The 25,956-nt window shown below is 41.8% G+C and overlaps 2 protein-coding genes across 6 annotated transcripts in view; both read left to right on the top strand.

Annotated features, from left to right (window-relative positions):
* ALG5 (ALG5 dolichyl-phosphate beta-glucosyltransferase) overlaps positions 1-3,766 on the top strand; it is a 41,823-nt gene extending 38,057 nt beyond the window's left edge. For all 3 annotated transcript variants that reach the window (XM_060079895.1, XM_060079894.1, XM_060079893.1), the window contains 2 exons: positions 1,405-1,490; positions 3,560-3,766. In XM_060079895.1, coding sequence (XP_059935878.1) covers positions 1,405-1,490; positions 3,560-3,675 — 202 coding nt within the window. In that variant the 3' untranslated portion in view covers positions 3,676-3,766. The remainder of the gene's footprint in view (positions 1-1,404; positions 1,491-3,559) is intronic.
* Positions 3,767-16,356: 12,590 nt separating this feature from the next.
* SMAD9 (SMAD family member 9) overlaps positions 16,357-25,956 on the top strand; it is a 61,127-nt gene continuing 51,527 nt past the window's right edge. The window contains exon 1 of one of the 3 annotated variants that reach the window (XM_060079902.1): positions 16,357-16,515. The gene's annotated coding sequence lies outside the window, so the exon portion shown is untranslated. Of the gene's footprint in view, positions 16,516-16,593; positions 16,629-25,956 lie in introns of those variants that run through there. The other 2 variants (XM_060079904.1, XM_060079903.1) reach the window with 2 other exon arrangements.

The raw sequence follows: 25,956 nt of genomic DNA, 5'->3' as shown, positions 1-25,956 counted from the left end.
CTTTTTGGTTTTATGTTAAAGGAAAGTTTTAAGGGTTAATATTCAAATTATTTCCTTCTTTCATGAGTGTCACAATTCTACTTAATGGAAGTTTTACTCAGTCCTTTTAGAAACACAAAGAACACTTTGGTAGATGGTTTTATCATCTTAAGTAAATATTTTATTAGGATAAGGAAAAGCATTAAGTGTTTTTTTAAAAAAAATAGTTTTCATACTGAATTATCCAAACACTTGGGATTTAAACTAGTTGCATAATGGATGGTGGTGGTATCGTAGCCAAGAAAACAAAACTCCCAAATTCAGATTGTCTAGAATGAGGGAAATCAGATAGAAGTGGATTTTAGGCGTTTTCTTGTTTGTGCTCATATTTTAAAACCAAGCCTGGGAAGTCTGAAGTGTGTTCCATGCAGTCTAGAGAGTGGGGCGTTTCATGTCTCAAGAATGAAAGCAAAACAGTGAAAGACTTTAGTGCTTTTTGAGACAAGTAAAAGCATGAAGTGCAGCACAGGCAGTGGTGCTTCTCTTTTTGAGTTTAATGCCAGTGAAAGGAAGCAACTGGTTGAGAGAATTTTGTAAAAATCCAGGAAAACTTCTAAGTCAGGATTCAAAAATGTTAAGGAAAGCAGATTCGACCTAAACCAAAGGGCTGATTGAAGAGGAGCTTTTTAAGAAAGAGTCTTTCCTAGGTAGAAGGAAGGCTGAGCTGGGAATTCAGACTAGAGATGATTTTAAGTGCATGTTAAAATGAGACAATGTATCTAATTCCTATGTATATATGTAGTTATACCCACAAGGCCTTTCAGGCCAGCCTAAACTGGCTTTTCACTTTCACCAGCTGCCAGTACTGTATTGGCCAGGACAGCACTGGGGAGGGGAAGAGGGAAGGCAGGCCACAGGGACCCCGTACTTAGAAAAGAAACCTTGATTCTTTGGTGGTAGAAGAATGTAATCAAGCAGCTCTAAAGTGACTGAGAACGTTCTCTCCTAGTGCTTCTCAAGGTTCTGTTTTACCAGCTCTCTGAATCCGTTGAAAATGCTGTCAGTTCTGTTTCTTGAGCTAGTTAAGGTTGGGATTTGAAAACCATCAATCTTGAAAATTTCCAGGATTAAATTTTCTCTTGGAGCCCAGGAGGCCGTTTTTACCTCTGGGAGTTTCTGAGTTGTGACAGAGACGCCATATTTCTCATTTATATGTTATGCAGTGACACGCGATGTTATGTTACTTGCCTTGAAGCTCCTGAACTACTTTGCTTTTATTTGACCTTACGTTTATCTGGCCTTCACTTTTACAGTATAAGCTTTTATATCTGCTGTGTAAGCTTCTTTAAAACGTGCCAAGGTAGAGATTTAATTACACTCTATTTGTCTTTTTAAAAATAAATAGCAATGTATTTTCTATTTCAGGGCATTTGATGTAGAACTGCTTTACATAGCACAGTTCTTTAAAATCCCAATAGCAGAAATTGCTGTCAACTGGACTGAAATTGAAGGTGAGTATATTTGTTTACATTACAGCTGATCTTAAGTGGGGGAAGACGTCAGACCATACAGTTGTCCAGTGAAGTCAGCTGGCTTTACTATCACCCCAGCTCAGCTGTCCTAACTCAGAGAGGCAGTTTCATAGACAGTACTGCCTACTAATCCTTGCCACCCTCCTCCAGCTGGCTTACTGCCTTCTGTATTTTTTTAGTCTCTTCTTAGGGTCTTCATTAGGCCTACTGGCTTGCCTAAAAAATTCAATAAAAACTTGTACAGTAGACAGGATCATGGTGATTTCAGGCTAGAAGCAAGGTGAATAGTCTTCAGATAAACTTTATTGTTTGTAATACCAATTTTTTTTTAGTATTATTTCATTACTCAGTGAGTTTTGAGTACCTACAAACCACTGTGCAAAGCTAAATGAGGAATTAGTTGTTTTTACTCCAAATGTCCATAATCCATTCACAGCCCCGATTTTTAACTGGCATCTGTACATGTATCCCAAAATGTAAAGATTTCTAAGATTAAAAATGTGAAATCTATCATACTTCCGAATAATTTCTATTCAGAAAAGCTTAGACAGCGCTCACTGTTTAGAATTTAAAATATATTCTAGTGTTCTCCTTTGCTTACCTTAGAATGATCCTAAATTAATTCACAGTGTAGGAGCAGTTTACTGGAGACTTTTTCAAAGTCACCTCTCCCCCAGGTAAGCATGGCCTCCTCTTGAAAAGTCACTGTTGAAGTAAGCAACTTCAGGTGTTTAGGAACAGAAAAAGGCTAAGAACCGGTCTGGAAATCATACAAGCTATGTAGGCCTCTTGGAGTCTTGCTGAATCATATTGAGTTTACAGCAGTTTGACTCATCTCCACAGTAGCAGCCTAGATCAAAGGGGATGGGAAGCAGGTGAAAGGATGCCTCGGACTCATCAGGATCAGCTCGGTCAATGTGTCTGTGTTGATCTGTGACCAGCTTAGACTCTATGGGAAGTTGAAGTGGGGAAAAGTAAAAATGTTTCATTTTATATCAGTTGCTCACTTGCATTTCTCAGAGAGTTGACTGTTAAATCTTGTTAACCAGCACTTAGCAGTTTTTCTGTTAATCATCCCCAAACACTCAGCCATATACAATCGGTCCCTCCCCACTAGAGCAGGGCCATCTGAAATTCTCACAGTTTAGATCTTCTCAAGTTTTATTTCACTTCAAGGTGTTTTGTTTTTGTTGTTTTTAGAGAAACCACTCACTTTGCCTTTGAAGATATTTAAATCTCTTATCCATGATTTAAATTAATTACGGTGGATGTGTTAACTTCATTGTGGTAATCATTTCGCAGTGTATACAGCTATCAAATCATCACGTTGTACACTTTAAATACATTTCAATTTTATTTGCCAGTTACACCTCAGTAAAGCTTGTGGTGGGGGGAGGGGTGGGAAGAAAGGAATAGAGAAAGAAGCTAGAGCGTTTGGGCTTCAATCTGGAAAGTGTCAGTGATCGTCCTGTGGTCTTTACCACGTCACTCTACCACCCAGCATGCCAGTTACCTGAAATTGGAGGGCAGGGCAGGTCTGCTTCTGACTTACCAAAAAAACAATCGCAAGGGGTAAAATCAAGGAATATATAAGCTTTTTAAGACATGCTCAAGGAGGCAAATCTCATGCAGTCAACTGCACTTGGCATGTTGCCATTTGACAACCACTGGACAAGAAGATGGCCTAGCTAAGATGTATTTATTTTATCTGATTGAGAGTCTTTGGTAGAATTAGAATAAAAGTTGGGTTTTTGTCTTGGCTTTCTTATCTCAGATTATTAATCTGTACTTTATTATGTATAGAGGTGTATCTGATTCTCTGTAGTACATGAGATTGAAAAGCAGTGTGTAAAACATGAAGATTTGCCCCCGAAAATCATTTTTAAATGTACAAAGGAATTGTTTAACAGACATACATATATAATATAAATAATGTAAGTTAAATTAAGGTGACTAGAAGCTCACAAAGGTCGTGACTTCTAAAATACAATTTTAAACTGTTATGTTTCCTGAAAATATATTTATTTTTAATTATTTTTAAATCGCAGGTTCTAAATTAGTTCCATTTTGGAGCTGGCTACAGATGGGCAAGGACCTACTTTTTATACGACTTCGATATTTGACTGGTGCCTGGAGGCTTGAACAAACCAGGAAAGTGAATTAGGTTATTTGCCATCTTTGGTTGTATTCTTATCCATCAGTGTCACATTATTTCATTTGAAATTAAAATTTTAAATAAAGCTGGAATAAACCTATTCCATTGTATGCCTTTTGATAATTTTAAAGAATTTACTGCCAGCAGTAAAAATCTTTATACCACTTTTGGACACAAAACTTTTTAAGGTGTTTGTAACAAAAGTCAGAATTTCTTTTGCTTTAGCAATTTTATTCATTTAGATTAATTATCATTATGATTCTGAGAAATACAATTTTTAAACAGAAGACAGAAGCAATTATTCTTACTCTAAAGTGCCTTATTCTCATGAACTTAAATATAAACCACAATCATATATGTGTTCAGGGATTTAAAAATAAATGTTTAAATATATATAAATTTATCAACATTAAACCCATAATTCATTCTGTAAAAGTCTAGGAAATTATGTTAAAGAAAGGATATAGGCTTGCTCACAAAGGTATCCACTTTCTCATACAGTCTTATTTATCTCCTTCCAAATTTTTCTTACCTCCTGGCAACCCTTCCCTCTTGAGTTCATGTTAATAAAAATTGGAAATTCTTCATTAAAAAGAGAAAGTTTTGCGATATTAATAAATGTCTTTACTCAGAAGCCTGTGTTTTTGAGAAACTAAAGACTAAAAAATAGCAGTTACAAAACAATGAACTCCTAAAAATAAGAATTAGATTGTTTCTGATGTTTTAGAGACAATAATAATACCTAACATTTACTGAGTGTTGACTGTCTGCCCACCACCGTTCTAAGCACTTAGTATATAATGAGTCATCTAACTTTTACAATAGGAGAGGAAACCTAAGGCACAAAGCAGTCACTTGCCCAAGGTCACAGAAGTAGGAAACAGTAGAGTTGTGACCCTAGCCCACATAGTCCGGATCCAGGGCCTACACTCTTTAATGAGAATGCTACTTCAGTTTCTGACAGTATGATAACTGGGGACATGTAAGTAGAAAGTTTCAGAAGCACATGAAATACAGCATTTTAAAGACAAGCCTTGCGTGGAAAAGTCAATCAGCTAAAGGTGACTGACTCCTCTCCGGTAGTTTCAACAACAGTGATGTTGTCACACCTGTATTAGACAACAAGCTCCTTGAGAACAGAAACCATTTCTTACTCAAATTAGTATTCCCAGTGCTTAGCGTAAACACTTAATATCGACCAAGTAAATAAACAAACTTCATTCACTACCAGGTTCTGAGAGCCTTTAAGTCGCTTAAATGAACAGAACAAAACAAGGCTTATGCAAGTAGAAATGAGAGAAAACAAATAGTAAAATGACCATGAGCATGAACAAGAATTTAAAGTTACAAGCCTTGAGCCAAAAATAAGATCCTTAATGAAACTATAATAAGACAATAAAATAATGTATTGTTCTTTGTAAGCTAGTGAAAAAAAAAAATGTATGTTTGAAGCCTGAGAGGAATGTTCAGGAGAAGGGTCAATAGTTTTTTATGTAGTTCACCCACGAGCCCTATTAAGAAAGGTTTCTGATATCCTTGATGCCAGTTTATCTTCCTAGGCACAGGTTCACCTAAGCTAACAGCGTAGTACAGACTCGGGGGCACTCTGTAAGAGAAAACGTAGTTTAACTTGTTGACATAGAGCCCGCTAACAAAAAGAGGCAAGCAGCCATAGCAAAAGCAAAAATACCAGCTACTATCATTTTACTATGTGCAAGGAACTGTGATAAGAATTTCATGTGCATTATTTAGCTTAATCTGAGCAAACAACTCTATCATACAGTTATGATTACCCACATTTTAGAAACGAAGAAGTAGTGTTAGACAAGTGATTTGCCCAAGATCACACAAGTAGCCAGTGTCATGCTTCTACTGAAATAAAAGCAGGAAATAGGATCATGGGCCATGATTAAAACTGAGGGTACAATCTCATTACAATCAGACAACATGACCATTTACAGTACTTTCTACCTTCTGACTTGTTCTTATAGAATATGTATACATGGAGTTTATTTGACTCAAGATTATGTTTGACATCTGTAATTCTATGTCTCTATGTAGTTGTGTATTTCCACGATTCACAGTTGATTCTCCAGTTCTGTTTTCCACTTTTTTTATTGTTATAATTTCCTCAAGAGCAGAAACCTTGCCTTTTATTTGTGTGTCTCCTTAGCATCCTAAATTGTGATTGTTCTGTAAAGGTTTCCCAAATGGTTAGATAATGCCAGCATTACAATTCATTTGTCCAAGAAAAAAATTACATGAATGAGGTTATCCATTTTATCGACAGCTAAATCTCCTAAAGAAGCAGTCTTATGGGTTGCTTTGTTTTTGTGCAAACTCAAAGGCACCAAATCTACAAACTAATGATTTTATTATGTCCATCCAATATAGGACTCATTTGGAATTCACTGATTTTGAAGTAAAACTCATTAGTATTTTGATGGTCACAAAAAGCAATACCTTCCCAGATTTGATCCTCTAGACAACTACTGCCCTTCTACAACCAAACACTACAGGAAAGAATGGTGACCTCACACCTGCTGACAAGAGCCAAGGCTGAGTGGGGAGCCAAGATGCACACCCTCAGAAGGCTGGAATCAGGTACCTGGACATCCTCACCCGGGTGATGTCAGAGACGCCCAGCAGGGAGCAGGACTTTCATCCCCCAAAGCCAATCCTGAGTCCGCACCAGGGGAAGCTGGCCTTGCACTCCCCTCTGCAGTAACAGCAGCTCCACCCCCTCCCAGGGATGGAGTCAGAGGAGGCACTTCCTCTGGTGGCCCCGCAGTGATGAGGCCACCCCGCTGCGGTGACAATGAAGACCATGTAGTGAGCCAGAACTCCTACCCCTGCCCAGGTATAATAAATAGTCCCCCTTCCTTTGTGTGTCAGTGGGGGCCAAGGACACCTCCCCTGGCAATGTAACAAGACGGTGCTCCCCCTTCACGACCAGAGGAGTGTCAGCTAAAACAAGAGTTGTGAATAAGATCCAGAGTCTCAGAACATAATAAAATGTCCAGGTTTCACAAGAAAATCACTTGTTAAAGCAAGAACCAGAAAAACCTCAACTTGAATGAAAAAAGACAATCGAGATGCCAACACTGAGATCAGAGATGTTAGGATTATCTGACAAGGATTTTAAAGCAGCCATGACCAAAATGCTTCCACAGAATTACAAACATGCTTGAAATTAATGAAAAAAGTAGAAAGCCTCAGCAAAGAAACAAAGTCTCAGCAAAGAAAAAGACAATATCAAGAAGAACCAAATGGAAATTTTATTTATTTATTATTATCTTTAATTTTTTTATTTTGGCCATGCCACGCAGCATGTGGGATCTTAGTTCCCCGACCAGGGATAGAACCTGTGCCCCCCAGCAGTGGAAGCGTGGAGTCTTAACCATTGGACCACCAGGGAAGTCCCCCAAATGGAAATTTTAGAACTGAAAAATAAAATCAATAAAAAGCTTGGTGGATAAGCTCAACAGCAGAATGGGGGTGGCAAAGGAAAGAATCAGTAAACTCACAGCACAATAGAAATTAATCTGATCAAGAGAAAAAACAGAAGGAAAAAAAAAAAGGCTCAGTGAAACTATAAAAAGATATAACAGTATCATCAGAGTCCCTGGAAGGGTGGAAAACGCACTTGAAGAAATACTGGCTGAAAACTCCTCAAATTTGGCAAGAGGCATAAATCTACAGAATCAGATTCCGTATAGGATAAACACAAAGAAATCCATACCAAGACACATACATCACAATTAAACTTCTGAAAACTAAAGACAGAAAAAATCTTGAAAGCCACCAAAAAAAAAAAAAAAAAACTGACACCTTACCTATAGTGGGGAAACAATCAGAATGACTGAATTTACCATCAGAAACTATGCCAGTCAGAAGGATGTGGCACAATATTTTTTAAATACTAAAAGTAAGGAACTGTCAACACAGAATCTCATACTCAGCAAAAAACAAATCTTCAAGTATGAAGGGGAAATAAAGACAATCTCAGATGAAGGAAAGCTTAGACAACTGGACACCCACAGATCTACCCTAAAACAATGGCTAAACAAAATTCTCTAAACAGAAAACATCAAAAGAAGGAAACTTGGAACCTTAGGAAGGAAGAAAATACATGGTAAGTAGAATATTGACAAATACAAAAGACTTCAAGAGTTTTATATTATGTTTGATGGTGGAAGCAAATACTTAAACAGTCTGATGTGGTTCTAAATATATGTAGTGGAATATATAAGACAATTATTACAAATGAGGGAGGGAAAAGGGGCAAAAACAGGTAACAGGCCTTGCAATCCCCTAGGCAATCTTCTGGCATCACGGTTGGGGAGATGTGACCCACAGTTGGAGAATCAATAAGCTAAGTATGCAACTAGTGCCCAATCTGTCTTTTTTAAGATAAAAGAAGTACTAGCAGAATCTGCCAAAAGCAAGTCCTATTCAGAAGGTGACAGATTCTCATACTAAAGTAGGTGGGGTAAGAGTTTGACCCATTAATGTTTCCAACTATGATGACTTTTCTCTTTCCACAGGCCAATTATTTAAAGAGAAATAAATTGAGATTTTAAAATTTAAAATCCTCAGTTTCGTCAAGTTCCATAGTTTTTTGAATTTCTCCAATTCCTGTACATTCACCATTTCTGATGATTAGTCAGTGCATGACAGCTGAGTTTTAGCTGCAATTTTATCACACTTTTCAAGAATAATCATTTCAGAAAAAAACACTTCCAACAAGAATAGAACCTTATTTATATTTTTTTCTTAAATTTTTTAAACATCTTTATTGGAGTATAATTACGTTACAGTGGTGTGTTAGTTTCTGCTTTATAACAAAGTGAATCAGCTATGCGTATACATATACCCCCATATCCCCTCCCTCGTGCGTCTCCCTCCCACCCTCCCTATCCCACCCCTCTAGGTAGTCAAAAAGCACCAAGCTGATCTCCCTGTGCTATGCAGCTGCTTCCCACTAGCTAGCTATTTTACATTTGGTAGTGTATATATATCCATGCCACTCTCTCATTTCGTCCCAGTTTACCCTTCCCCCTCCCCATGTCCTCAAGTCCATTCTCTAGTAGGTCTGCATCTTTATTCCTGTCCTGCCCCTAGGAAGAACCTTATTTATATTTCTTATAGGAAATATATGTTAGAAATTTAAATTTCAGACTTCCCTGGTGGTCCAGTGGTTAAGACTCCATGCTTCCACTGCAGGGGGCATGGGTTCAATCCCTGGTAGGAGAAGATCCTGCATGCTGCGTGGCGCAGCCAAAAAATAAAAAATATTCTTTAAAAAATTTAAATTTCATTAAAAGTGTGGTTTCTTGGACATCATTTTTCCCTCTGGATAGGCAACTGATGTGGAAAGATACTGTTTGGGTGAGTCAGGAGACTTTTTTCCAGTGATGAAAGCTGCGTGCATCTCAGTTTTCTTATCTATAAAACAGTAATACAGAGATAACACATGAGCTGCTGAATGAGATGAAATATACAAGCCTAAGCTTTAAAAACAAGAATTTTATGAAAATGTTAAGATAACACATATGCTCATATCAGGGAGAGTATTTTATATTTGGTAAATGCAGAATATTATCTTTTATTGGTTTACAACCTACCTTATTCTAAAGGTAACTATTCTAAAAGACTATTTCTCCACCCAAACTTCTCTCTTAAATAGTAGAGCAAAAAGTAATGGATTAAACTGACACGCCATTGTAAAGCAATTATACTCCAAAAAAGATGTTAAAAAAAAAAAAAAAGTAATGGATCGGCTTTCTTCTATGCTTAACTATTTTCAATAGAGGCCTTAAAGTAGATCTAAGGCTCACTAAACAATATGTGATACGATACAAGCACATCATGAAGACTCTTTATGAATCTTAAGATTCTGTATGAACATGAAACATTTTATTTGTACAGAAAATGCTTTTAGAGATGTCCTTTTATTCTCATTTAAAGTGTTCTGAATATTTCTTTAATTTCTCCTAGAATTCATTCTTCCATAAGTCATCTATAAATTAAAGAGCAATGTGTGGATGAAAGAGTATAAAGTTTATTAAGCCTTTATAAAAAAAGATAATGCCACAGAGAATGGCAAAAAGTCAACATATTGATCACTAACAAATACCAGGGAGAAACTTGCATCTTCCTTCCAGGCAGCTAGTAGGCAGGGATCTTGGACTTCCAGCTTCTAGAACTGTGAGAAATAAATTTCTGTTGGTTAAGACACCTATCTTGTTACAGATACCTGAACTAAGACACCCATTCTTAGTAGTAAAGCTCAACCATAATTCTGTGATACCTTAGGATGTTGCCTTTTATTCCAGAATGTATTGCAAAGTTCCCATATCAAAATTAAACTTATCTTCATCCTAAAAACAAATTTCTGCTATTCAAAAGGAATGGGAACCCATTCAGTTCTGTGGGGATCAGATACCACAAAGTCAAGTACTGCCTACAGCCCACAAAAATTATATTGAAATAAGTGGATAAAATTTAAAATAAAAAGTCATTATAACTGGGTTAGAGTTTGTGTTACATATACCATCAAATAATTAAATCCCACATGAAAATAAGAACAAACCTTAAACTTACCCTTACTGTAAAGGTAAGTTTTGTGGACCATATGACTCTCCAGGTCCTTTAACGTGTCTACCGCTTCCCCAAAATGACTATGAATCACCCCTAACTTCACCCCCCTTCAGTACACACACACACACACACACACACACACACACACACACACACACACACACACACACACACACACACACACACACACACACACACACACACACACACACACACACACACACACACACACACACACACACACACACACACACTTCTAGTTTTTCAAAAAGAAGACCAGAGGCAGGCGTTGCTTTCTCCTGCACTGCTAAGCCCTTGGCACACCAAAAGCCTGGTATGAATCCAAGCCCAGGATCCGTTACTCTATTCTCTTCCTCTATTCCTAATACACCTCCATACATTTAACAAGTATTTGATGAGCACTTACTATATGCCAGGCACTTTTTAGGTGTTGGGAAGAAACAAGAACAAAATCAGACACACTCTCCATTCTTTTAGATATTACAGATAATTAAAGGAGACAGACGGTAATCAAGTAATTAAATATAAGTCAATTTGGAACAATGGTGTTGGTTATGAATGAGAAATACATGGTCCTACAAGATTATAAACCAGAGGGTCTAACCATATCAAAGAGGCCCAAGAAGCCTTCTCTAAGATGTGACACTTGAGCTGAGATCTGTAAGTAGGTGTTAATGAGACAAGCAGGGGAAGGAAAAGCCCAATACAATGGAGCCCAAGTGAAATGTGAATTGGGAGTTAACAATGGTTGAATAATTCCTGCCATTTAATTAAGTAGAATGTTTTCTGCTCTTTTCCTTTTATGTGTTGCATTCATTCATTTTTTTAAATTTATTTATTTTTTATTTACTTATTTTTGACTGTGTTGGGTCTTCGTTGCTGTGCACAGGCTTTCTCTAGTCGTGGCAAGGGGGGCTACTCTTCGTTGTGGTGTGCAGGCTTCTCACTGCGGTGGCTTCTCTTGTCGTGGAGCACAGGATCTAGGCACGCGGGCTCAGTAGTCGTGGCTCACGGGCTCTAGAGTGCAGGCTCCGTAGTTGTGGCACACAGGCTTCGCTGCTCCGCAGCATGTGGGATCTTCCCAGGCCAGGGCTCAAATCCGTGTCCCCTGCCTTCGCAGGCAGATTCTTAACCACTGCGCCACCAGGGAAGTCAATATTCACTCATTTATTCATTTAATTTGTTAAAAACTTTGTGGGTTTCTTAAAAGTAGTAGAGGCATCAAAGAATGAGGATCAAACATGACAGCAGAAGTATAGGCAACAAACATAAAAACAGACAAATGGGATTACATCAAACTTTAAAACTTCTGGGCATCAAAGGAAACAATCAACAGAGTATAAAGGCAACATACAGAATGGGAGAAAATACTTGAAAATCACATATCTGATAAGAGGTTAATATCCATAATATATAAAGAGCTCCTACAACTCAACAGCAAAACCAAATAATCAGATTTTTTAAATGGGTAAGGACTTGAATAAAAAATTCTCCAAGGAAGATACACAAATGGCCAACAAGCATATGAAAAGATGTTCAACATCACTAATAGTAAGAGCAATGCAAACCAAAACCACAATGAGGTGTCAACTCACACCCATTAGGATGGTCACTATCAAAAGAAGAGAAAGTAACAAGCATTGGTGAGGATGCAGAGAAATTGGAACGCTGTGCACTTAACATTTTGGTGGGAATGTAAAATAATGCAGCCATATGGAAAACAACATTGAGCTTCTTTACAAACTTGAAAATAGAACTGCCATGTGATCTGTCAGTCCCACTCTTGGGTATATATCCAAAAGAATTCAAAGCAGGATCTCAAAAAGATAGTTGCACACTCATGTTCACTATAGCATTATTCACAAAAACCAAGAGGCAGAAGCAAACCAAATGTCCACTGACTGATGAATGGATTAAAAAAAATGTAGCCTATACATACAATGGAAAATTATGAAGCCTTAATAAAGAAGGAAATCCTGCCATATGCTACAACATAGATGAACCTAGAGGATGTTACGCTACGTGAAATAAGCCAGTCACAGAAAGAGAAGCACAGTATGTGATACCATGCATATGAAGTTTCTAAGAGTCAAAATCCGGGGCTTCCCTGGTGGCACAGTGGTTGAGAATCTGCCTGCTAATGCAGGGGACACGGGTTCGAGCCCTGGTCTGGGAGGATCCCACATGCCGCGGAGCAACTGGGCCGGTGAGCCACAACTACTGAGCCTGCGCGTCTGGAGCCTGTGCTCCGCAACAATAGAGGCCACGATAGTGAGAGACCCGTGCACTGCGATGAGGAGTGGCCCCTGCTCGCCGCAACTAGAGAATGCCCTTGCACAGAAATGAAGACCCAACACAGCCCAAAAATAAATAAATAAATCAATTAAAAGAGTCAAAATGCTAGAAACAAAGTAGAAAAGTGGTTGCCAAGAGCTGTGGAGAAGGAGGCGGGGGAATTGCTTTTTAATGGATATGGAATTTCAGTTTTCTAAAGTGAAAAAAAAGTTGTAGACATCTGTATAACAATGTGAATATACTTAACACTTCTGAACTGGACACTTAAAAATGATTAAGATTATTAAAAAAAAAAAAAGGGACTTCCCTGGTGGCGCAGTGGTTAAGAATCCGCCTGCCAATGCAGGGGACATGGGTTCCATCCCTGGTCCGGGAAGATTGCACATGCCACGGAGCAACTAAGCCCATGCGCCACGACTACTGAAGCCCGCGCACCTTGAGCCTGTGCTCCGCAACGAGAAGCCCCCACTTGCTACAACTAGAGAAAGCCCAGGCGCAGCAACGAAGACCCAACGCAGCCAAAAATAAATACAATTAAAAAACGAAAGTCAGTCTCACCTAGTCCCTAAATAGCATGCTACCAAGCACCAATTTGACTGAATTCCAATATTAACATAAATTTAATTAAAATAATAAAGCTGTATCTCAAAACTTTTTTAAAATGAGGATCAAGAAAACTCACTGAATTATTGAAATGTCATTGTTGACCTCTAAGAATGTTGGAACAGCACTGAAATCAAATAGTTTGACAATTCTCTAGAAAAACTGAGGTTTTCATACTCAAAACCTCATGGAATTCGGCACATTCTAGGCATTCTGGGCTGTCATTATGATCGTGCAAGTTGTGTCTGCATCCAAGTCTCTGGCCAAGGCGGCTGGATGAAATTCAGGCTGCACTCTGCCTCAAAGCCAGCACCCACAGGGCTGCATCCACCGAGGTGGGCGGGCGCACCACGTGGTTCTTTGGCTATCTGGCTGGTAGGCATTCATACTCATTTCTCAAGGTGTAGCTGAATTTCACCTCTGTGGAGACCTCCCTGAGACCTTCCGTGTCCTTGGCCCTAAGCGACACATGAAGTTGTATGACAATCATCGGCATGTGGGTCTCTCTAGCGAGACCGAGTTTACTGAGGGCCTCTGTTCTGTGTCCATATGGTTAGTCCAGGCACCTGGTACTCAGGAACGTGTTCAGTGATGGTCATGGAGTTAAGATGGCTCTTGAAGGAAAATTCAAGGGGGAGGCAGGAAAAGTGGAGAGCTACAGATGAAATGTAGGAAGGAGACTAGAAGTGGGAGAGGTGTACAGGCAGCAACGCCAATGGCTCTGAGTGGAACCATTATAATGCTGGATGAAACATAAGGTACAACAGATGTACAAAGCAGGATCTTTGCATCTATGGATTACTGCAGACTTTCTCACAACCTTGTCCTATGCTGGGCACATGACAAGTGAAAAGAACCGACCTTCTCACGGGTAAGGAGGCTGCCCCTCCTCCCACCTCTTTATGGGCTGCAGGAGCTCATGCTCAGCCAAGTTCTTGTCATTCAGAAAAGGGGGAGTTCTTGTAATTCAGAAAATTCAGCTTCGTTTTGCCATGGTTTTCAGGTCTGAAACCAAAATTTTACTGGTGTTTCTACCAAATCACAACCCGTGACTGAGTCTCAGCTCTCACATGATTCCCATTAGGTACTTTTTTGGTGAAAGTTCTAACAAGCAATACAACTGCAGCCGATCAAGAAATCAAGAGGGAAAAATAAAGCAAAGAGTCTGGATTTCCTATTCCAAGGATATTCAGCGTCTGAAAAATGGAGTGTCAGCTCTGAGCCTTCCTTCCCAGAGTGGGTATTTTCTCCTTGGAACTCAGATCTTACTGTTCTTGGGTATAAAGGATTAACCTGCTATACTAGGTTTGAGGGATAAGTGATTGTATAAGTGACAGGCTAACTTCTCGATGCCAAAATTTCATGGTATGTAAATGAGAATGTACAGAAAAAGCAGACTACACACAAAGAATCTGTAAATCCAAGTCCTGCCAAGAGCCCAGAGAATTCTGTGAACTTAAAAAGACTGTGTCAGGGGCTTCCCTGGTGGCGCAGTGGTTGAGAGTCCGCCTGCCGATGCAGGGGACACGGGTTCGTGCCCCGGTCTGGGAAGATCCCGCATGCCGCGGAGCGGCTGGGCCCGTGAGCCATGGCCGCTGAGCCTGAGCATCCGGAGCCTGTGCTCCGCAACGGGAGAGGCCACAGCAGGGAGAGGCCCGCGTACCGCAGAAAAAAAAAAAAAAAGGACTGTGTCAGAAGCACAAGCTAGTACTGCACAGGTTATAATTTCTTGCTCTGCGTTGTGTCCTCTGCATTGTCTAATGCACGTAAGCAAAGGAAACAGATAGTGGATGGGCCATTTCTTTTCTTAATAACATTAAAAAAAAAAGAAAAAGTAAGCCACATATTATCAATTGTGTGACCTCATTAGTTTACCTGCAATAAAGTGCCCAGGAAGTGCAACCTGTAGTTCTTAGCAGTCCAGAAGTTTCCTGGAGTTTCACACCAAGAACAATCTCCAACTTAACACCTAGCCTGGAGCAGAGGAAAATGGGCCAGGTGATTTAAATTCTACCACAAATGCTGTTTTACACAAGGTCACTGCTCAACTGACAACACACTATGATAATGCAAACATGGCATCTGCCACAGGAAGAAAGCTCAGTGCTTTGAGAACGAGAAAAAGCAGTTCAATTCACGGCTTTGCATTTCAGGGGTATCAGGACCTTCTGGAGGACTCATTTTTCTACACACAAGAGCAAACTGAATACTGTCCCGTGTGGCTTTCCTCTACTTTCATCTCTACAGTAAATGCCTTTTCTATGAAGAGCTGCTGGCTGATGGGGAATCAGAGGCCATCAGTATGTTGGTGGCATTTCCTAAACAAATTCTGAGCTAGTTGGAGGAGTCCACAGTGACCTCCAAAGGCAGGCTATCCAGGGGGGAAGCCGGGCCATGAGCAAGGAAGGCTGTCCATTAACGTTGTTCACGGCCCATAAGGTTGTACCTTTAATTAGATTAGACAAGAGTATATATTATATATGCTAGGCTGTTAAGCAAATAAATACGGGTAAGGAAATGACAACCCACAAAATTATATGGCTTGTTTTAACCACCACTCACCACTCAGAGTGAGTAGCTTTTCTTCTGCTTATGCCAGGGCAAACCAGCTACTCTGGCGCTGTCGGTGGGAGTAATGATCCCCTTTACTCTGCAAAGCAAGTAAGAAACAAACAGCAAATAACAGCAACCCTCAGGACCCAGAGACACGTCAGAAAGAGTCACTCGGGGGCGCGGGGTGGGGGAGTCCAAACCGATTTGTTGGTCCCGTATCTCTAGTTCTGGTAACAGCTCTCCGGCCTCCGGCTCCAGGTGGAGGCAGGAAGTCTCAGCGTGGCGGGGAAGAGGCGCGAGCTGCCCCGCGCTGGCGGGAGCCTCCCCGCCGAGGGAGCTTGATCGCGGACCGAGGGGAGTCCGGGGTCTCGCGGGAGGACGCAGACGCAGCCCGAGGCTGGGAGCCCCCTCGCGCGGGCCTCCCCGAGGCGCCCGCGCCGCGGGTTTTCGCGCACGTGGCCGCGGGCCGCGCCGCACTCCCGCTCCTCGCGGGCTCCCGGAGCGGCCCGGGCGCTCGGCGGCGGCGACGGGCGGCGAGCGGCGGCGGGCGGCGGCGAGCGGCGGCGGGCGGCGGGGGCGGGCCTGCGAGCAGGGCTTCTGGCGGCTTTCCAGGTCGGCGCACTAATACGGGCGATGAGGCTTCGCGGCTCCAGTCTGACTGACGCCGACTGGGGCCGCGGCTGCCGCCGCCGCCGCTGCAGCCGCTGTCTCGGTCCCCGCCGCCGCCGCCGCCGTCGCCGGGCCCTGCAGGCGCTGGGCGCGCTCAGCCAGGTGGTGAGTGCGCGGCTTTCGGAGCAGGCGGCCGGGGCACCCACCGCGGGGGAGGGGACGCGGCCAGACCTGGGTGGGGGTGGGGGGGTAGGGATGAGCGGCCCCGCGGGGAACAGGTAAGAGCAGCCCTCCCCGGCGCGCGCTGGGCGTGTGCGTGTGTGGATGCGGGTGCGGCGAAGTTTTTCTTCCACAGGAAAGTCTTGGAGGCTCTTTGGTGTGTGGCTTGGCTCTTTGTATTCTCCATCCCTGTATTTCTTGATGGGGCCTGTTTGGGGTGGGTCGGGGTGGGCGAGAGGCCGGAGGGGGCAGCTCCGGGGAGACGGCCGCGCGCCTTCCTCTCGGCTGCGGCCGCGGGGGCCGCCGGCACCTGGGACCTGTCAGAGGATGCTTGGCCCGCGGCGGGGGGCAGGGATGGGCGCTCGCCGTCAGCCCCCGGGCTGGGTACCGCGAGGGGCCGAGCACCGAGGACAGGCGCCGTGGAGACCCCGATTTGCCGCTAACTGTTTGCTGTGGCCGGAGGGGGAGGACAGTGGAGAAATCGGGGTGCGGGGTAGTATATGTGACTCCGCTGGCCTCCCAGGCCTTGTATCTCGTAGGGGTTTTTTACTCTGCTTACCTTTGAGACACGCGAAGTGAGCAAAAAGAAAAAAAGAAAAGTTAGGAATGTTGTTCAAGTGTCTCTGCGCTAGCGCTTGGATTGTGTTGGGAGCTGGGGTGTTTGTCTTTTCCTTCGCCTGCGGTTCGGTGCCAACTCTCCGCAGAGGGGAGGGGGGCGAGGTGGGGAACAGATACAGGAGACTTACTGACGCCAGCATTGTGATCGGAAGGAGCAGCGCGGGGCGGCGGCGGGGGGACGGGACACAGTTTTATGGATGGCTAATCGCTGACAGGTCTTCCCGTTACTATGCCTTCCTCCTCCCACTCTTGACAGTGGAAATTTGAAATGATAGTTTAGAAATACTCCGTTGACTTGTTTCTGGGCTGGAACTGGTACGCGTGAGAAATAACGTACAAATGATGTAAATCGACTTTGGGAATAAAATTGCACGTAAATCCTTTGCCCAGTAATTCACAGTCGGATACACACCCACAGGACACTGTGGATTGCTTTTAATGGATCCAATTTACAAGTACCGTTTCAGTGGCTTGCCAGATTTCTCGGATAATCTTTTGGAAGCGTTGTTGAACAGGAATAATAGAGAATAGCTGTAAAGTCAAAAGGCATTTAATAATGCTACCTCCTTGGCCATAATTGAGCCAAGCATTTGGGCATCCTTCTGGGTGAGTGACATGTTAATCCTACAGGCATATCTTCTGCCTTGGTATTCCTGTCGGTGTCAGGGAATGCCACTGGATGTTTACATTTTAGAAATAGTGATCTATATTTAAAAAGGAAGTAAAAATAAAATCCAAACACATTCTCCTAACTCTCAATAGACAGTTCAATACGTAAGTGTTCCTATATTTGTAGGAAACCATGAGCAGAATTTTGGACCGCTCTCAAGCTTGTGGTTATCCAAGAAGGATACTGCAGATAAGAAAATGATGTAATCATTTATAAATAAGGAGCATTTAAAATATATTATGATAGAAGCTTCAAATAATATATCAGAAAAAGAACTTTTAGTGGCAGTGATCGCCTTCATTGATGGCGAGACTGCTGTCTTTAGCAGACAGCCTTCAGCTTGTTAATCTATTCTGACACAACCAACTCCCATTTTTATGCTTGACTGGCTGTCTTTGCCAGAGCTGTTTTTTTGCTTGAACTCTGCGGTTTCAAGCTATGTTTAAGAGAATGCCAACATATTCTTGATCTGAGCAAACGCATTTTTATCACTACAGTGTTTGCTAAAAATCAAAGACATAAACAAATCTTAGGTTAAACCTCTAAGTACTTTGCACTTCTCACATCTTTGTCATCAGTCTTATAAAGTCAGCATGAGCTATTTGACTTTTCTCCTTTTAAAATCTTTTCTTTTTCTTATATATCCCCAGTTAATGAGTAATCAGAAAATATTCACAGACGTCAACTACTATATCTCTGATTGCCCAAGACCATGGAATGAGAAAGAGGAGGGGTTTTTATTGTTAATGAAACATTGCTAAGGATTCTAGAAGGAATAAACAACTGGTAAATTTGTTTTTCCTTTCTAATCATGTGGTCAGTTGGAGGAGAAAAAAAATCTGTCAAGAAATTATTTCATAAAGATTAAAATATTCAATTTCAATTTTACAAATAGTTTAATTCTTTTTTTTTTTTTTTTTTCTGTGGTACGTGGGCCTCTCACTGTTGTGGCCTCTCCCGTTGTGGAGCACAGGCTCCGGACACGCAGGCTCAGCGGCCATGGCTCACGGGCCCAGCCGCTCCGCGGCATGTGGGATCCTCCCGGACCGGGGCACGAACCCGTGTCCCCTGCATCGGCAGGCGGACTGTCAACCACTGCGCCACCAGGGAAGCCCTAATTCTTTTTAATAGTTCAATTTCCATTGCCACATTTGGAGAGTTGGTGTTTAATAAGTGGTCACTATAGCACTTAGACAACTAACTAGTTTATATCTGACATTCCCTCTGCAATAAATAAAACAGCAATTTCATCATGTTTGGCTTTAATATGTTGGAAATAATACTTATCCACAAAATATACTCTGATACAAGGCAAGCTAAAAGTTATGAAAATGAAGAAGTTTTTTTTTTTAATTCGCAAAACATACTACCTTGAATTTTAAAGTTCTAACGAAGCTTAGTGCAGATTTTCTGCTTATCACTTCTAACATTTAATGAGGAATTCAGAAACAGGGAATAGTCCAGAATAAAACAGTAAATGCAGCAGTACATTGAAAGCATGAATCTCTTCAAATAGTTGTAATTCTAGGCTGTTGGATTTATATTTCCTTGGTTACTGTTGCCAGTGAGTTGAAAAGTTATTCTAAAGGGGGGGAGAAAAGCAAACAGTAAATTCGTAAGTAGTTATAACAGTATGAGCACCTTAGAATTTTTTTTTCTGTTAATCTAGTAAATGTTCATGTCATGAGTAGGGGCATAACAAAAAATAAATAAATATCCCTTGGCCATAAACTAACGTTTTAAAATAAATATTCCGATAAATGATGTCTCTTAAGAAACGTGAGCTAACTACATTTAAGATTTTAAGATGTTTGTTAGCGTTAGAAGCCATCAGATCCGTGGAAGCTGGATGTTCTTCTTGCCAGTGGACCTCAGCCTGACACTTCCTACCCCAAACCATTCTGAACACCACCCACTACTCTCTTTTTGCATCAGCCTTGAGCTGACCCTAGACCACTTTTCCAGGCTTATCTTCCCACCCCTTCCATATTTTATGCTGCAATTAAAATAAAGAATTGTGATTTCCCCTGCATACCCTGGCTTTCCTCTCCTCTGCACGTTTCCTCATGCTAAGGCCTAGAATGCCTTCCCCTGCTTCCCGACCTCTCACCAAATCCACAGACCTATCAGCATCTTCCTCATCTTTAACGGCCCTGTCCAGGTGTGTCCTCCTCCGAGGCCCCTGGTCTCAGGTGTGTCCTCCTTTGAGCGCCTGTGGCTCTTGACCTTTTGCACTCTTGCGCATCTTGTCTGCTATTGAATTACTCATATGCTAATTTATTTCTTCTCCTCAGACAATCCTTTCAAGATCTGTGAAGGAAAGGACTGTGTTTTTATCTATCGTTTTCATTCCCTTCATGCCCACCACAGTGCCCTGCCTAGTGCTGTCAATAAATACTAATTAATTGACACGTCTTTCACTGAACCCATGGTCTCGTCTGCAATAAAATCTGCAAAGGAGTTTCCCCTAAACGATAGGTCTTAAGGGTCCATCTTTCAAGAAGCCAGCGTTGAACTTGAGCTGAGGACGTGTTAAGAGGCTGTGGAGAATAAGCCCTCACCCCAGCCCAGTTGAGCCTCTTTCTCCTGAATATTGTGGCTGAGGATTACAGTCAGGAAAGCTTATATGATACTCTTATTGCATTAGCAATTTTCCATATCAGATTCACTAAATACACAATGGAAACCATTTAGCAAAAAAAAAAAAAAAAAAAGACCAGATTTTTAATGTGATATGGCTACCACAATGAAACTCTAATTCGATTCCACAGAAAATTGCTAACACGATATGCTGACCCCCTTCCCCCCAGCAATAGCCACAGAAAAATTGATACTGTTTTTAGTGTGCATGTTTCAAACTGTGCTCACAAAAGGAAAAGCCGACTGCTGCTGAGATGAGCTTCTGCTCTGGTCGGGTTGGATGTATAAAGAATCTTGTTATCAGTCTTGTCAGAGAGCTGAATCTCCCTTCTGTGCCTTACTCATTACATTACCAAACCATACTGAATCCCATCTGAACGTGCATCATATTCTGTTCAGTGGTTCAGAATGAATAGAGTTAATATAATGTAAAAAATATAATTTGTATATAAATATCATGCCTATATAATATAGTCCATTATACAGTTTTAGTTGGGAAATCTAATCAACTCAAACCAGTTTTTTAAGAACCAGAGAGACTATGACATAAAATTTAAATGCAAAACTTAAAATGAAAATGCATAAATATTGAGACAAATTATAAATGTGTGTATACAAAGCTGTATCACTTCAGAAGTCCTAAACACTGATGAAATGTTGGTTCTCCCCTTTCATTCCCTAAACCATATTTAATTCAAAGACAAAAATTTAACCCATGAAACCAGTGTAAAGGAGTCCTACAAAGTTCTGATTTTTCCAAAAAGACAGTTTTGATTTTCTTGTTCAGGGGGAAATACTAAATATCAAAGTCCCTCTCTTTCTCTGTCTCTCTCTCTGTCTCTCTCTCTCTCTCTCTCTCTGCGTCTCTCCTGATTATCTGATATAACTGGTGGGGATTATTTTTATATGTGAATTTTCCCTTAGGGAAATTTAATATTTCATATCTGACCACTTCCTTTCCCCCTTTTCACATTTAACTTTGAGGGACTGTACATAGGAAACGTGTATTCCTCAATCATGAAATGGGTTTAGGGCTGCAGTAGTGCAAAGCTGTCTTTGTTTACAAACACTGGGATTATCAGGGGTGGCCATCCAGTTTTCTAGCCACTGGACAGATAATCTGCAGAGTTCATATGTTCTCTGGGGGCCACCCAGATGTGTTGATGGCCTTGGGGATTCGTTCTGAGACAACTTAGGGTTTGGAAGTGGTGGAGGTGTGAACATGCTGTGAGGGAGCAGCAATTTCACCTGGCCGATTCCGAGAGCACATCCCCAGATAGAGGGGGCCGCGTGCTCTCACAAACCCTTCTTAACCCATGGGGTATCTTCTTCCATGTGGCCTAATATTTTTCTTTTTTAATCTGTTAAACTGCTTAGAAGCTGATCAAATGTAGATTTGCTTTAGTTAATGTGTGTGTGAGTCAGTTTGTTTTCACAAATTGCAGTTCATTGTGAAATAGGTAGTTGAGGTAGTTTATCAAAAGCCTTTGAAGGATTTTGTCCTGAGCACTTAGGGGCTTTGGAAGGTTTAGAGCAGATTTGCAGATTTTTTTTTTTTAAGGAGAGTTTGATGGATGGTAGAGTTCATCTAAAGTGCTGTGAGTTGCTTTCTGAGTACTTGTATGTAATTTAATTGACTTGGTGGTAACACATTTCAGAAAATAACTCAGAAAAAAATGACAGATTCCATCAGGGTTCTCCATCTCTTGGTAGAATATTTGATATCTCCTATTATTCGCACTTGATTATAAATCTATTCATTCATCTTGCTTTTTTTCTTTGCTAAGAATCACACATGAGAGAATTGGAGTTTGGTAGGAGGAGGAAGGAGAAAGAGTAGGTCACTTAAAAGTTGGTGCATTAGGACAGTTGTGAGGATTGGAGGTGCCTGAGCTCGGGCAGAGGGTGCGGCAGAAAGCAGGTCGGCAGGTGCCGAAGGTGGACGTCACCTATTTGGGCTGGTTTTAGCAGTATTAGAGGCTACCTGTACTAGGAGTGGAGAAGGTCTTGGTGGGCTGGCCAGGGAATTTATCAGCACTTGCAACATTGTTTCTGTGAGAAAATGAATTCCAGTTTCCCGATGACCACACTGAAATGCACACGACTTGTTCATAAAGTGGGACCACCAGGAATTAATGACGTGAGTGATTATTATTAATGATATGATTATTAGAAGCCAATGAATGTGAAAAATGAGAAAATGTTATAAACTAAAAAGATTTTAGGGCTTCCCTGGTGGCGCAGTGGTTGAGAATCTGCCTGCTAATGCAGGGGACACGGGTTCAAGCCCTGGTCTGGGAGGATCCCACAGGCCGCGGAGCAACTAGGCCCGTGAGCCACAACTACTGAGCCTGTGCGTCTGGAGCCTGTGCTCCGCAACAAGAGAGGCCACGATAGTGAGAGGCCTGCGCACCGCAATGAAGAGTGGCCCCCACTTGCCACAACTAGAGAAAGCCCTCACACAGAAACAAAGACGCAACACAGCAAAAATAAATTAATTAATTAAGAGTTAGGACTTCAACATATTCATTAAAAAAAAAAAAAAAGATTTTAGGTCCCAAGTGCTTTTCTTTCACTTGTTGATGCCTTTATATCTTTCTTGCTTGATTTCCTAGGGGTAGTAGGATTTCATTTTTAGGAGCAGAAGTTGGATCAGATGTTTGTCAGAGACAAACCTTGTGTACATAAATGCTTCCCTTAGGATTTATTAGTTATTATGTGTTTACACAAAGCAGTCGTTGGGTGTTGGATGTTTGCAAACAATGGCAAGTTGGTATCTGGGTGTTATTTCAAAGGATGACACCTTCTTTGTGTCATCATTGATCTAAATTGATTGCAAATATTCATTTAAAAAGGTTAAAAAATACTGTATTGATTATGTTTTGGGGTCATAAAATGTGATTTTGTGGATGTAGTAGTTGCTCTAGAAAGTGGGACTGATACACTTGGTCATTCATTCAACATTATTTACTCTGTGCCTTTTGTACCTACACTGCCTGTGAGGCCCCAAACCAGGCCGTCTGGACCATATAAAAAGGTTAACCATGGGCTTCCCTGGTGGCGCAGTGGTTAAGAATCTGCCTGCCAATGCAGGGGACACGGGTTCGAGCCCTGGTCCAGGAAGATCCCACATGCCGTGGAGCAACTAAGCCCATGCGCCACAGCTACTGAAGCCTGCACTCTAGAGCCCGTGAACCACAACTACCGAGCCCACGTGCCACAACTACTGAAGCTCGCGCGCCAAGAGCCCGTGCTCGGCAACAAGAGAAGCCATTGCAATGAGAAGCCCGCGTAATGCAAAACAAAGAGTAGCCCCCGCTCGCCGCAACTAGAGAAAGCCCGGGCGCAGCAACGAAGATCCAAAGCAGCCAAAAATAAATGAATAAATAAATTTTATTTAAATAAAAAGTAACCACATAAAGTAGCATAACAAAATAAAATCCCGGTATCCAGGATTTCTTAGCCTAATTAGAGAGAGAGAGAGGTCAGGAAAGCAGATATCAAATTGTTCATCCAACAGTTAAGGTTTTTTATACAAAAAATTGACCTAGTTGAATTTCTCTAATTTTTCCTGGTTAGAATTCCATTTTAACTGTGTGTGAATTTTGAGTCACTCTTGACAAGGATAATTAGGACGGTATTATATGGGGCTCAGGACTCTAAACAGAGATGAAATAAAAGGCACAATGGGAATAGAGATTCTGGTAGTAAGTCCCTGTGAGAATTTAAGGATGCTGAGGTCATCCCTGAGCCTGGAATTTAAGGATGCTGAGGGTATCCCTGGGCCTTTACCGCTCTGATTTTCCCAGTTACCCTCTACTGGCTGAGGGAGTTTGCATGGCCCCTCCTACAGGAAACCTTCCCCAGCCCTTTTAATAACAGTTATAATAATGCACCTGTCACCTGTCTGGTAATAATGTGTTTAGATTTCTGTTTCCTCCTGTAGACTGTAATATCTTACAAGAAACGGACCGTATTTTATCTTGAAATACCCAGTGCCTAGCACCATGTCTGGTTCATCATCGCTACTTGATAAATTTAGTTCTTCCTTCAACCATGTCCTTTTCTCTTCCCCTAAGATAGGTTGGGGTTTCATAGGGTAAGGAGGAAGGAAGGAGAAGCCATTTGGATTTTAATCTGTAGGCACAGGAGAGCGATTCCATTTTGACCTGTGGTCAAAAAAGAAATACTAAAGGGTTTGAACAGGCAAATCACATAATCAAAGGGGTGCTTGAAGGAAGGTGAAGACCAGTTGAAGTGACACAGTGCATCTGAACGCCCACATTCACATCCGGCGAAGCTGGTGAGATGGTTGATACACCAAGAACGCCTTTGGCCAGTAAAAATCTGCGCTTACCCGAACAGCAGTGCATTACACAGCTCATTAGTGATTCTCCTCCATCGGTTTTTAATCTCATCCTTCAGGCAGCCTGTGGCCAGGAAACTCAACCTCCCACAATACATGCACATCAATAAAACGTTTTAAATTGCCCACATCATTTTTAAAAACATTTAAAATTTTCTTCACAGCCATTGAACACTTTGCAGGGTTTCAAGTACAGGTTGGTGTTCTCTGTAACATCACCTTCAGTAGATAGACTTGTTACATGCACAGGAAGGAGGGGACATGTTATGTAATTCTGCCCTTCAGAAGAATTTATCATATCACGTCAGCACAGTAATGGGTTTCAGGTCAGCAGTTAGACTGATTACATAGGGCTTGATAATAAAATAGTTCATGTTACTGATAGAACTGGATTTTACCTTTATTCATGCAACATTTGTTGTAGTCCAGACCTGGTGCTAGGCTGTACTGACCACCCCGTGGCACTGCCTGTGCCCTTTAGAAGGAGCTTGACATCTCTGGGGAAAACAGGTAACAAATATACAGAGTCAGGAGTGATGGTGCCACCGTGAAGGTCTGTGCCAGGTGCTGGGGAAGCCCAGAGGCGCTGTGCAGGCCGATTCATGCTGCTCTCTGGGGCCGCAGGGAAGGTTTCCAGGAAGCCGCCTTCCAGCTTGGTCCTGAAGGAGGGGCAGGAGGTGGCTGCACACAGGCCTCCTGGGCAGAGGGGAGGGAGTCAAGGGCAAAGGGGGCGAGAACTAGTGAGGCTGGGAATGTAGTTGGGGAGGCCAGGTTGTGAAGAGCCTGGTTTGAAATTGAACGCCAAAAGCATCAAATCATACCCCACCCCGCAATGATATTTACTGTTGTTTTTTTATATCAAATACGCAAATACATACCCAGAGTAGAAATTTGGATACAAATATTTTTTTTTTTTTTTTTGGATACAAATATTTTAAAGCACAAACAAAGCACGTTTAATCCCCACCCCTGGAAATAGATACTGTCCATTTGGCTGCAGACTCACAGCAAGGTGTCACTCAGGACTTGGCATGACATCGCATGAGGGCCCAACAGGGAGGGTGCTTGCTGGGGGGTGGGCTGCTGAGGGTGG

The sequence above is a fragment of the Mesoplodon densirostris genome, chromosome 17, assembly GCF_025265405.1.
Source record: "Mesoplodon densirostris isolate mMesDen1 chromosome 17, mMesDen1 primary haplotype, whole genome shotgun sequence".
Taxonomy (NCBI): Eukaryota; Metazoa; Chordata; class Mammalia; order Artiodactyla; family Ziphiidae; genus Mesoplodon; species Mesoplodon densirostris.
This window is presented reverse-complemented; position numbering and strand designations above follow the sequence as displayed.